The sequence below is a fragment of the Amblyomma mixtum genome, chromosome 1 (genome assembly GCF_055824585.1).
Source record: "Amblyomma mixtum isolate Tamu chromosome 1, ASM5582458v1, whole genome shotgun sequence".
NCBI lineage: Eukaryota > Metazoa > Arthropoda > Arachnida > Ixodida > Ixodidae > Amblyomma > Amblyomma mixtum.
In genome coordinates, this window is record NC_143012.1 from 29,040,138 (window position 1) to 29,052,894 (window position 12,757).

Here is a 12,757-nt window from a genome sequence, read left to right on the forward strand (position 1 = left end):
CTCAGCGGCTCACCCGAAAGACGTGGGTTCGATCCCAGCTGCGGCGGTCGAATATCGATGGAGGCGAAATTCTAGAGGCCCGTGTACTGTGCGATGTCAGTGCACGTTAAAGAACCCCAGGTGGTAGAAATTTACGGAGCCCTTCACTACGGCGACCCCCGTAGCCTGAGTCGCTTTGCGACGTTGAAGCCCCATTAACCATATTTTATTGAATGAAGAGCTTTCCGCTCCCTAAACTGGGAGGGGCCCCTAGTCCAGGGCTCCTATGACCTTAGCTGTTTGCTGCGACCTTAACTGTTTTCCGGTCTTCCAGGCTTGGGCTGGATAGCACGACCTCCCATTGCTCAGGTTCTGGCTTTGGGATTTTTGGAGCGGCCTGCATGCTCTGGTAAGGCCATGGTGTAACACAGAGTGGGAAAATTAAGAGCATGGTATTGTTGACTAACTGCGAGGAAAACTGTGTTTTGTTTTCCGGTTCCGAAACTGCTGAACGAATCCCAGAATTACGACGCACGGCAAAGTGTTTCCTTCATCTCAACAAGGGCGCCAGAAAGCATGCAGTAGAATGTTTAGAAGGTTGCATTGCAGAAGTTATTTTCCTTGAAGAATCGGAAACAAACTTGAATCTTGCTATTGCACTCGAATGATTTCTTTTGTAATGCATCTAGGTGCAATGGGTACGGAGATTAATTAATCGCTCTGCATTTCCAAAGCAGCAGAAACTTTAGTGATGTTTCGAGCTCCCCTTGCGGTGCCCCCCGCTCTTTGCCGCTTCGCTGATCCAGCGCAGGCGGGGCAGAGAATGTCACGTGACGCGATTTGATGGACGTCGCGGTGCGCTCTTCGCCGGCGCGCTGTTTTCGAATGGCGCGAGAAATGAAAACAGACATGGCTATGTCTGACGGCCGGATACAAACCTCTAATTGCAGTCAGGCGCCTATCTGTAACAGTTGCAAACTTTTTGAATTTAGTTAATCTCTTCACTCCTTAACATGATTCGTTATCATGATTGCGAAAACGTTATTCCGATGGGTAAACCCCGAACAAGATCTTGCGATGTTTGTGGGTTTGTGCCAAGTGAAATACAATCCAACAAATAGAGCCGCAACTGGGATTTGAACCCGCCGCGGCGCGAACGGAACAGCTTCGCTGGCCAGTGCACGAGAGCACTATCGCCGCCGACGATCACGCCTCGTGTTAAACTGCAACACACTCGCGCAAAGAAAAATGACGGGTGTAAGGGCGGAGTGAGTGAGGGAACAAACGTGGGTTAAGGACATCCTGGTCGGAATCAAGAGCAAGAAATGGGCTTGGGCAGGGCATGTAATGCGAAGGCAAGATAACCGCTGGCAGGCAAGATAACCAAGCGTAGCAGAGGGCGGCAGAAAGTTAGATGGGCGGATGAGATTAGAAGTTTGCGGGGATAGGGTGGCCACAGCTGGCACAGGACGGGGTTATTTGGAGAGGTGTGGGAGAGGCCTTAGTCCGCATGCAGCAGGCGTAGTCAGGCTGCTGCTGCTGATGTCTAGACGAAAATACCTCGTTCCGCGGTGCTCTTTGGCCGGAGTTGCCTTCGAGCCATACAATTGCATCATCATCATCACCACCACCACCATTTTCATGCGTATCCATGCGAATCTCGTGGCTCCTTGCAAATGGGGAGCAGGCGCGAGGCGCCAGAAGAAGAAGAATCTCGAGAGGAAGAGGACCTTCCTTCTGTGGACGCTCCGCGTACGGATTCCCATTGATGTTCATCGTGGGCATACTTTGGGCCACGCTGCTATCCTTGATCTGCATGCCTCGCCAGCTGAGCTCCGGTAAGTGTGCCTCACTCGTTCGCCTCTATATTTTTTTCCCGCCGGTAACTGTGTCTGTCTGCCGGAAACGGTACGCCCTCCAAAAGCCCCTCGTACTATTGGGGGCGCCCGCGGCTACGGACTCTTCGGGCGGGTTACCATGCTGTCTACGCCTATCACGACAACCGGTTATTGGCGTAAAGACATAGACTGTACGTGTCCGCACTTGTATCTCTCTGCTTCTTTTCATTTCATGTCACGGTGCTGTTCATGATTCGATTTAGGGTGACACGGTTACTTAATGGCGAGCGCCCGGCCTCCAGCCAGTCGCGAACCGTAGGGAACGAGACCCGTTAAATTCGGTTAATCTGGAACCAACGTTCGTTGGTTCCTTAAATCCCGAACACTGAACTCAGCAAACACGCGAGAGGGGATAGTTATACACTAAACTGGCGAGCATGTTCCGTAGCTCTCACTTATCGCGAGTCTATTCAAGAACACAGCCGGAATATATGTGCTTTACTCGGCCCCTGCATTCATATAACGATCGAGTACGGTCCATGCTTTATACAACGGGTTGTATAGTACGTCGTAACTGAAAACTCTGGCGCTCATGCCCTGACCAAGCAGTGTTGTTCTTGTCGATCATGGGCGTAAAGGACACCTTAGGAATGCTTTCGAGACTGACATAGGCTGATGTCCAGTGCCATGACCTGTGGTGATGGAGTGGGTGCGCTTATGTGAGGCTCAGGGTGATCTTCCCGAGCAACCTCTCGCGATCAATCATTAATGTAACTGCCACCTGCCAGGGTAGACAATTCGCCTGCCATCCCGTGGATTGTTTGATACAGTCAAACATTAAAAAGTTGATTTCGATTACTGTTGCGATTGGCCAGCGGAGTAACACAAGACACCACGGACCGCGGCCCAGTGTTAGCAACTGCTGTTTTTTTTTTTAAGTTGTATAGCCAACTACATATTGTCTCCCGTCGTGTGGTTCTGTTGGGAATATATTTTTACAACTCTGTTTAAATAATTAACTCAGGGCACGGTCAGCGCGCACATTTCGTTCGTGCAAAACACGGTTGGAAGTGCTACAATACGGTAGCACATAGTAGCGCAAGAGCACAATTACGCTTTTTTTTTAAATCTTTCGCGGGATTTCTTTAAGTGCTGGGATTAAGGACCACGTATGTAGTTTCCAGTTCTTTAAAGATCCTTGGCTCAACTTACTGGAAACAGCTTCGTCGATCATGTGCGCAGCCCGCGTGCTGAACCACTTCGTGCGCCACTACGAGCCGCTGTCGTACGAGCCCGTCGACGTGCACGGGCGAGTCCGCTGGAAGCGCTCGGCACACCACGGGAGGCGGCCCGAAGAACGCAGCGTCGACGTTGCTTTCACGGCCCTCAAAAGGCAAGCTATGCAGCAGGGTAGTTACGAATGCATATATACGATATAATGTGACAAATTTGGTATGGTGCGGCATGGCATTGTGGGGTATGGCATGGTATAATGTGACATGGTTCACGGTAATGATGCGGTATGGTGTAGTATGGCGTGGTATAATGTGACATGGTTTGGTAGGGCACGGTAATGACGTGGCATGGTGTGGTGTGGTATGGCATGGTATGGTATAATCATCATCATCATCATCAGCCTGACTACACCCACTGCAGGGCAAAGGCCTCTCCCATGTCTCTCCAATTAACCCTGTCATTTGTCAATTGCCGCCACTGTATCCCCGCAAACTTCTTAATCTCATCCGCCCACCTAACTTTCTGCCGTCCCCTGCTACGTTTGCTTTCTCTTGGAATCCACTCCGTTACCCTTAACGACCAGCGGTTATCTTGCCTTCGCATTACATGCCCTGCCCAAGCCCATTTCTTCCTCTTGATTTCAACTAAGATGTCATTAACCCGCGTTTGTTCCCTCACCCACTCCGCCCTCTTCCGATCTCTTAACGTTACACCTATCATTTTCCTTTCCATAGCTCGCTGCGTTGTTCTTAACTTAAGCTGAACCCTCTTTGTTAGCCTCCACGTTTCTGCCCCATAGGTACCGGTAGGATACAGCTGTTGTATAATTTTCTCTTCAGGGATATTGGTAAGCTACCATTCATGATCTGAGAGAACCTGCCATATGCGCTCCACCCCATTCTTATTCTTCTAGTTATTTCCCTCTCATGATCCGGATCTGCGGTCACTACCTGCCCTAAGTAGACATATTCTCTTACTACTTCCAGCACCTCGCTACCAATTGCGAACTGCTGTTCCCTTGCTAGGCTGTTGAACATTACTTTGGTTTTCTGCATGTTAATTCTTAGCCCCACCGTTCTGCTCTGCCTGTCTAACTGATTGATCATGCTTTGCAGTTCTTGTCCTGAGTGGCTTATCAAGGCAATGCCATCAGCGAATCACAAATTACTCAGGTATTCTCCATTAACTCTTATCCCCAACTGTTCCCATTCCAGTCCCCGGAATACCTCCTGTAAGCAGGCAGTGAAGAGCATTGGCGAGATCGTGTCTCCCTGCCTGACACCTTTCCGTATTGGAATTTTATTGCTGACTTTATATAGAACTATAGTAGCTGTGCAATCGTTATAAATATCTTCCAATATTTTCACATAACACTCTTCTACACCCTGATTCCTATGGTATGGTATAATGTGGCATATAAATGGTTTGGTATGATGTGGCATGATTTGGTATCATGTAGCATAGTTGGTATGGTATGGCATAGTGTGATAATGTGTGGTATAGCATGGTATGGTATAATGCGACTTGGTTATGATGTGACACGGTATGGCATGGTGGGATGTGGTGTAGTAAGGCATGATATGGTACGGTATATGTAGAGTTTAACGCATTCAAGTTGCACATGGTCTATGAGAGACGCCGTAGTGGAGAGCTCCGAATTGATGTAGCTCATCGGGGTTCATTAACGTGCTTCGAAACATCGCCCAGCCTACGGGCGTGTTTGTATTTCGTCTCCATCGAAATGTGGCTGCGGAATTTGATTCCGCGACCTTGGTCTAACCTTGGCCTTAGCGGCCGAACGCGAAAGCACCGAGAAATGATGTTGGCAAAGGGCCTGTTAGATGGGTGGCACGCCGCTTAAAGGGTCAAAGAAGAAAAAAAAAATTGGAATATTCTGGTTGGTTTTGCTCTATAGTGGAAGAAACGAGGCCAATATTTTTTTCAATAATTCATATCTTGAATTGGCAAATGAAGTGATGCCAGACCCGAAGATATTCAGTGATGTGACTGTGTTCAAATTTTGCCGCTCTGCTAGTTTGTAAAGTCAGTACTCTCACGTGGTGGCGACGGCAGTCGGATGCCAAGAAGATGGCCGAAGGTCTCTAAATGAAACTGCTAACTAAGCAAAATGAGTGTGCTCGGCGGTTGAGGCGGTACAGCAGCTGCTCTTGGCGGTCTTTAAGTTAAGGTCGCTCTCGGCCGCATCCAATTTAATGGTGGCAACGAACTTCGAGTTAAGGCTTCTAAAACACCTACGGCAATCCCGAACAACGTAGAAACATTTTGCGCGGCTGTAATTGTCCTAGGGAAATTCGGTGACCAAGTGATAAAACTGCGCGCCGCCACCGATTAACAAGGAACATATCCAAAGAACACACCACCCGTTGTGGGTTTGCCCTGCACTGAAGCCGACAAGAATCCGGAAAAAGGCGGCAGCAGGTCTGTCGCCGAACAATACTTCGTCATATACCGCAATAGGACGCAGGAACCGCGTCACCGCTCACTCCGCGACTTTATTAGATATGCCAACGTTTTGTTTTTGTTCATATAACCATCATTTTATTTATCCATTATATAGTCCCTTGCTGCCCTGAGGCAATAAACATCGCTTAAAAAATATAAAAGAGCAATATACTGCTGTGAATATTCAGTGACATTTCTTTATTCGATTACACGTCAAATCATTGCTCGCTATGTGCTTTATTTTCTGGCCTTTCTGAAACGTTAAAGTAATCGTTTCATAGCTTCAACTACACATTCACGAAGCAGTTAAACGCTGTATGCGCAATTTTCTCAAACGGCAGTAACCCTGCAGGACCAGACCCGTCAAATGAAAATTTGGTGCTAAGTTTTGCAGTCTATGATAAGCATTAACCATAAGATTGAATTGCAAAATCCTGTTGAAGAACGTCGTGACTGCGGGGACAGTGGAAACACCTGTGGGTACAGCGCTTGAAATGTAATTTGATTTTACAGTTACACTCCACTACTGCGTCGCTTTTTCGCTCACCTTCGAGGCCGGCCTTGCTAGTACTGGAAGCTTGATAGCTTCTCTTCCTTTCAGGGAGTTCAGACTGCGGCTGGTGCGCGATCGGTCCTCCTTCACGGACGACTTCGTGCTGGTGACAAACCGAGGACCGGTCGACGTCAACCTCGACCACCTCTACTCCGGCCACGTTGTCGGTGAGAGCGGGCGGGGTCGCCATTTTGTTCCCACATAGTACCACTCATTCATATTGCATGGAGGGGGACAAAAGTCATGCGCTACTAAGCCAATGTGTGAGGTCTACAAGATGGGTATAGCTAGAAGGGCTAGTTGCGCAATCACCTCAGAAATGACTGCCTTCGTCAGGAGTATTGAACGACATAACGCACAAGACGGGAGAATAAAGAAATGATCACAGACGATCAGTGCCGTTGGTGCGGCAGAGTGTGCGTTAGTATTATAGTGTCCCCAATACGGAGAAGCCGATGGCAGGTTCAGGTGGCGTGATCCAGTCCGTTAATCATCGTGTGACGCGCCGTACCCCCTCTCCATTCTCTCCCACCAGCCACTCATCGCCTTCCACCCTCTCTTCGTCTTCCCTCTTGCTCCACCTCTCCTCTCAAAGTGGAGAGCAGGATTTCTCCTTTCCAGCTGCCAACCAAGGCTTCAGACGGACGGACAGGTTTCTAACGTGTGGGTTCTAATGCTAACGCATCAATAAGAAACTATGCGACAAAGACATGGGAGAACAAGACGCAAATAACGATAAGCTTGCTGGATTGGCTCCGTGGCGAGCTCTGCAAATGGTGAGGTCAAACAGGGCCCGGGACATTCACACAGGGTCCGCGGCATGGTGGTTCGTGGCGCAGGTCACCCCGACAGCCGCGTGGTGGGCGCCATCATGGGCGGCGTGTTCGTGGGCCGCATCGCACTGCCGTGGGAGGACGAGGAGTATCACGTGGAGCGCGCCAGCCGGTTCTTCCCTGCCCCCAACGGGTCCTTCCACTCGGTGCTCTACTCGTCTCGGGACGTACTGAGGGCGCCCGGAGGCCCATTCTGTGGAGTGCGCGCCGCCACCAGGGTGCGCTGCTGCTGCTGTGTGTGCTGAAATGTTACCGGCGGCAAGAGTATGAGGCTGTAGACAAAAGAGAAAGTAGACACTTTTAGCGTATCTGAGACGTACAAGCATACACGTATACCAATTTACCGGACGCCGACTACGCACGCGCACTGGCCCCATCTTGCGACGCTCCTGCAACTGCGCATGCGCAGGAGGCGTCCGATAATCCGGTGTGTTTCCGCTATGCTAAATCTCGCCGCAATACTGGCTGTTACAGTATGAATGACAGGGTAGACAGGGAAACGATGGAGCGTATTCCTATCCTGTGTATGGCCTCCAGCCCTCAATAATGATGCTATACCGCAGGGATGCCGATTTCGTGTCAAAATGGTCAGGTTGTATAATTAGTTCTGAGAAAAAAAAAGCGTAAAAGAAGGGAATTGTTGGAGTGAAGCGAATGAGTAGTTTAGCAAGGGAGAGAAGGAAATTGGCATTATGGATTCGGCGAAGGCACGGCAGTAGTCGACAGCTGATGTAGTTCTCTTCATTGCCAAGGAATTCATAGAGAGTATGCCACACGCCCGATTTTATTTCTTCGTTGCAAAATCAAATAGCAGTAGGTAGGGAAGGCAATGCAGGCACTTTATTTTAAGGCGAGAGCCTTTAATGGCTCATTGTGTCGTCCGTTAACAAAGCGTGTCACACGCGTTGAACTCGGGAACTAAAAAAGATAGAAAACCAATGGTTGCTTCAGATAGACGAGGAAAAAAATGAACCTAGATTCTAAGTTTGATGACTAAATTAATTATTTATAGGCACAAATGTCGAAATTGCGTCCAAATAGCTGGGACGTCGATATAGCCATGGAAACAGTGTGACGTCACATCCACCAGAAGTCGTCACGGCATAGTGAAAATTTTCACAGAATGGTCGGAAAATCGTCGAATTTGTGTCAAACTAGATGGGAAAATGTGTAATTAAGGGTGATAAACACTTAAGACCCCCGAAAGATGTATAATTTGGATATCGATATAGCCACGGGAACTGTGTGACGTCAGATCCACCGGATGTCGCCATGGCATGGTGTCCTCGGCTTTCGCCTCTCAACACTTTAGTTGCCAAAGTGTCCTTGCAGTTTTTCCTGCGCCCTCACTGGTTTATACTCTTCCTTCCAGCACCACTAACTGTCTCATTTCTTGTACGCGTAGCTGCACCGACCGAAGCGCTCCGTGCTACCATTTGATCCCCCACCGGCTGCCGGCAGTCGTCGAGATACGTCGCTCGGAGGCTCGCGGGCAGCGGCGAACGACACGAGCTCGAAGCCTAACGAGGCCGCTTCTCGCCACCTGGGGGCTGCAGCCATCGCCGGCTTTTCTCCCGATGTGCCCACTGCAGGAAAAAAGCAGTAAGCTGCTGTTTCATTCAATGTTCATTGCAACTGCGGAAGTTAGCGGAAACGAAAAATGCTGCTCCTTTGGACCATTTGGGGCAGATTCCTGCGAGAACAGAGCAGATGAGTGGTATTAGACGGCGCGTTTTAAGTCAGTTTCAGTAACGGGCGAGTTACAGTAACAGTGGCAGTGACTATGTATTACGTCTCTTATCACGGATTGGCACGTTGCTTGTCAGGTGTTGTTAAAAAAATAGACGCTTCAGCTGACGTGAGGGTACCTCACATTTCGCTTACGCGGTCTGTGAGAGAACGAAATTCACTCGGACCTTTCAGAACCGAATGCGTACGCCAAACATATTTTAGTCGCTTCCGTTGGGATGCTGCATGATACTGTCACCCACGCCCACAAAAGAGAAAATAAGAAAAAAGTGTTTCGTGCAGTTCTGCATCCACCTATTTCTTTTCGTCTTGGCTTACTCTTAGGAGAAAATGCAGTCTTCGATAATTCATCTGTATTCAGGTTCTTAGAAGGCGGAAATATTTTAAATAAATTGTTTTGAAAACCTTCAGCATAACAAACCTGCCTTTCTAAATTTGCAGTGTGACAGCATGATAGGCCTACTCGCTTATGCGCCATTATAGGCCAACAGCACAACATATTTACAGCGAGAATTCACCAGCACATACCGCTGCTGGGTAAGACACGGAGCTGGGCGGAAGCTAGTTACAGCTGATGGTGTTGCTGTCTGATTTTTTTGTCACGGTATCGCCGCATCTCGTGACTGCGCGTTCTCAGCAGTAGAAATATTCTTCAATCAAGTGTGTCGTCACGCATGACGTCACTTGTCACACATAATGTCACGTATCGCGTTACGTGACTAAACCGGACCGGCCAACACTGACCAGTGCTAAAATGTCCCACTGACAGCTCTAGCTGCATGTAGTAAAAATTGGTGGTGGCTTAGCTCGGCTATGCCAGGATATACGTAGCGAAAGCGAGTTCAGTGACGAGGCAAGTGGTGTGACGTCATACCAAGCGGCGGCGGCTGCTCCGCGGCGAGGCGCGTGGTGTGGCGTCATGCCAGATGGCGCAGCGAGCGCGCGGCGTCTGCCAGCTGCGGCGGTTGCTAGGCAACGCCTCAAGGTTGGCCTCTGTGCCTCCTCGGAGCAACGCCACAGCGAAATTGCAAGTTCGTGGCCAATGTAGCTTTCGCTACAATAATTTCGCGCAGGCGCAAACCCGACGACGTGCGGCTCAAGCGCGTGTGCAACCTGGAGATCAGCGTGGACCACACGCTCTTCGGCGCAGTGCTGTCGGACATGAACGGGGACAGGGACAAGGCCAGGGACGTCATCACCAGCATGGTCTCCACTCACACGGCGGCCGCGTCGGAGATCTTCAGCAGCACCGACTTCGGAGGCATCATCGACATCTCGTTCGCCGTGCAGAGGGTCAACGTGAGGAGGAGCTTCAGTTTGGCTTGGCTTGAGGCATAAGTGAGGCATGAGACACGAATCCTACAATCCGCACGGCCTATCTAAACAAGATCAGAGAGGGAGATCTCACATACAAAAATTTGCTGAGGTTTCGCTCTGGTTAAACCGGGAAAGTTGCATAAGCAAGCACAAACTGTTTTGCCCGAGGCGAACGCGCGTATTTATTCCCTGTTTCTCTCCCGCTTCCTCTCTCCACATTCCGAGACATACGTCGAGAGCGCGCGACTAGGCGCGCGGCAACGGCGGCGGCGCAGCGACGGTCCTGCCGCCTGGTGGAGCGCGGCTGGAACGATTGCTATGGCAACGGCGCTCCATCTGTTCGGCCTCGCTGCGGCTGAAGGTCAACCGCGCACACCGCCGGGAGCTACGCGGCGGCTCGAAACCTGGCGCAGTGTTGCTTACGCAATAAAAATGCGCGGACAGTGCAATCCCAGCCGCCGCGGCCGAGATTCGATACCGCGACCTTGTACTCAACAGCCGAACGCTATGACCACGGAGTACCGGGGCGACTGCTTTTTACTGACTGCGTCCAGCTTAAACTACCAAGAATGTACCTAGTGGAGGCTGAAGCAAAAAAAAAATGTATTCTTCGTAAGTCTTATTCGTGTCTGCATCCCTTTGTATAGCCGCATGCTTGCGTGTCAAGAGGTTAAAAGTGGGAGGACAGAAATTTTTCTAGTGAGTTTTTCCGTCAGAATGATGCGTACGACATTATACTAAACATGGATCATGACTAGGGGTGTGCGAATATTCGAAATTTTCGAATATATTTCGAATATTATATTTTTAGTATTCGAATTCGATTCGAAATCCAAGTATTCGTGTTGTTTCGAATATTCGACCCGACACGAATATTCGTATCTAGCCGAATATTCACTGTGAGCACGGGCGTGCATTTCGGTCCGCAAGCCCTATCGACAGACATAACAACATGGCGGCGCCTACACGGAAGGAAAATTCTTTCTTCCTCCAAGGGCCATGCCCTAGCTGACTGCGCTGGTGAGCTTTTTTGTGGCTATATCTGCGAAGGTGGTATAGTCAGAGCTGTGCACGAAGTACCTCGCAATACGTGCCAGGTCAGTGCCAAGTGAGAGGGCATTCTCTGAAGCTGGTACAGTCAGAGCTGTGCACGAAGTACCTCGCAATACGTGCCAGGTCAGTGCCAAGTGAGAGGGCATTTTCTGAAGCTGGTATAGTCAGAGCTGTGCACGAAGTACCTAGCAATACCTGCCAGGTCAGTGCCAAGTGAGAGGGCATTTTCTGAAGCTGGTATAGTCAGAGCTGTGCACGAAGTACCTCGCAATACGTGCCAGGTCAGTGCCAAGTCAGAGGGCATTTTCTGAACCTGGTATAGTCAGAGCTGTGCACGAAGTACCTCGCAATACGTGCCAGGTCAGTGCCAAGTGAGAGGACATTTTCTGAACCTGGTATAGTCAGAGCTGTGCACGAAGTACCTCGCAATACGTGCCAGGTCAGTGCCAAGTGAGAGGGCATTTTCTCTGGCTCGAGGACTCGTTTCAGTTAGAAGGGAACTACCTCTGTCTGACCATGTGGTGTAGCCCGTTGTGCTCTTAGCGGTGCGGGCGGGGCACTCTTATTTTAGAGCGCAGCTCTTTGGCGTCCGTTCCTGGGTTTCGCGTCGTCGTCGGCGTCGGCCTCGTAACCAGCTCCGCCCCCCTTTCATCCCCCCAGCGCTATCGGCGTCAGCGGCATCAGTCAGTCGCTGCTATCTCTTCCCTCCTCCCTTTATCGTGTTGTCCGCTTGCTGCGCGCGCTTCTGCCCCCATCGTTTGCCGCTGGGTGTACCTGCCGCCCCCCTCCCCCCTCTTCCTGCGAGTCTCCGGTTGTCAAAGCGCCGGCTCGAACTTAATTCCTTTCTTCGCTCCTCCTCCAATGCAACCCCTGTGCGGTGGCAATCAGAGAGCCAGATCGGTGGCGGCGGATCTGTATATGTGCACCGCCCGAGCCGAAATTGCGAATACGTGTGAAAAATTAAAAAAAAAATTCTGTGATAGCGTATACATGTGTTGCTCGATTTCTTTGCCTCAATCTATCGAAAAGGTGAAACAGCTTATTTGCTGCGCTCAAATTTCGCATTAGGAAGTAACGTAATCGTCGGTAATTTTTTTCATTCCTTTTAATCGCCCACTCTAACATTTGACCATGTAGTGCAGCCGGTTTTCCTTCATGGCAACCTTTTACGTCATCCCAGCAACGCGCTTTTGTGCTGATGGCAAGCTAGCCTTAATCAATGCTGTGTACTAGCCATCTTCTCTGATATTTCCACTCTTCTAAGAATAATGTTCGAGGCTTCGTTACATTTTGTGCAGTCACACACACCTTTTGTGTTCATTTAATCATCGATAGTTGAACTGTGATGTTCTTGGGTGCCCAAATAAATATTTTGTAGTGATTAAATGCGTCTGTCCTTGATTATTCGATATTCGATTCGATATTCGGAACTAAGTATTCGTATTCGATTCGTATTCGAGAAATTTGATATTCGCACACCCTTAATCATGACATGGAATTCGCCAGCGCTGAATAAATAATATGCAATTGAATTTGTTTACATTGTGGTGGCAGTTTCGGTTTCAGGTGGCCGTAACGACTTCATAAGTATGAAATAACGTGAGACAAACATAAGCCGCAATATATTCGCTGCTTTGTCGTTTTAACTCACGCTAAAATGCTCCAGAAGCTGGAAAGACTGCGATTGGACAAAACTGTCGTAATGCAGTTATTGTGTGCGTCACATAAGTCGTATC

The 12,757-nt window shown here is 49.5% G+C and overlaps 1 protein-coding gene across 1 annotated transcript; it reads left to right on the forward strand.

The window, feature by feature from the left end:
• The first annotated feature begins 3,049 nt into the window (after positions 1 to 3,049).
• LOC149365898 (disintegrin and metalloproteinase domain-containing protein 10-like) lies at positions 3,050 to 9,989 on the forward strand. Its single transcript, XM_089569401.1, has 5 exons — positions 3,050 to 3,210; positions 6,118 to 6,236; positions 6,909 to 7,120; positions 8,308 to 8,504; positions 9,725 to 9,989. Exons 1-5 carry the CDS (start codon positions 3,050 to 3,052, stop codon positions 9,987 to 9,989), a joined length of 954 nt encoding a protein of 317 aa, XP_089425527.1.
• The last annotated feature ends 2,768 nt before the right edge of the window (positions 9,990 to 12,757 follow it).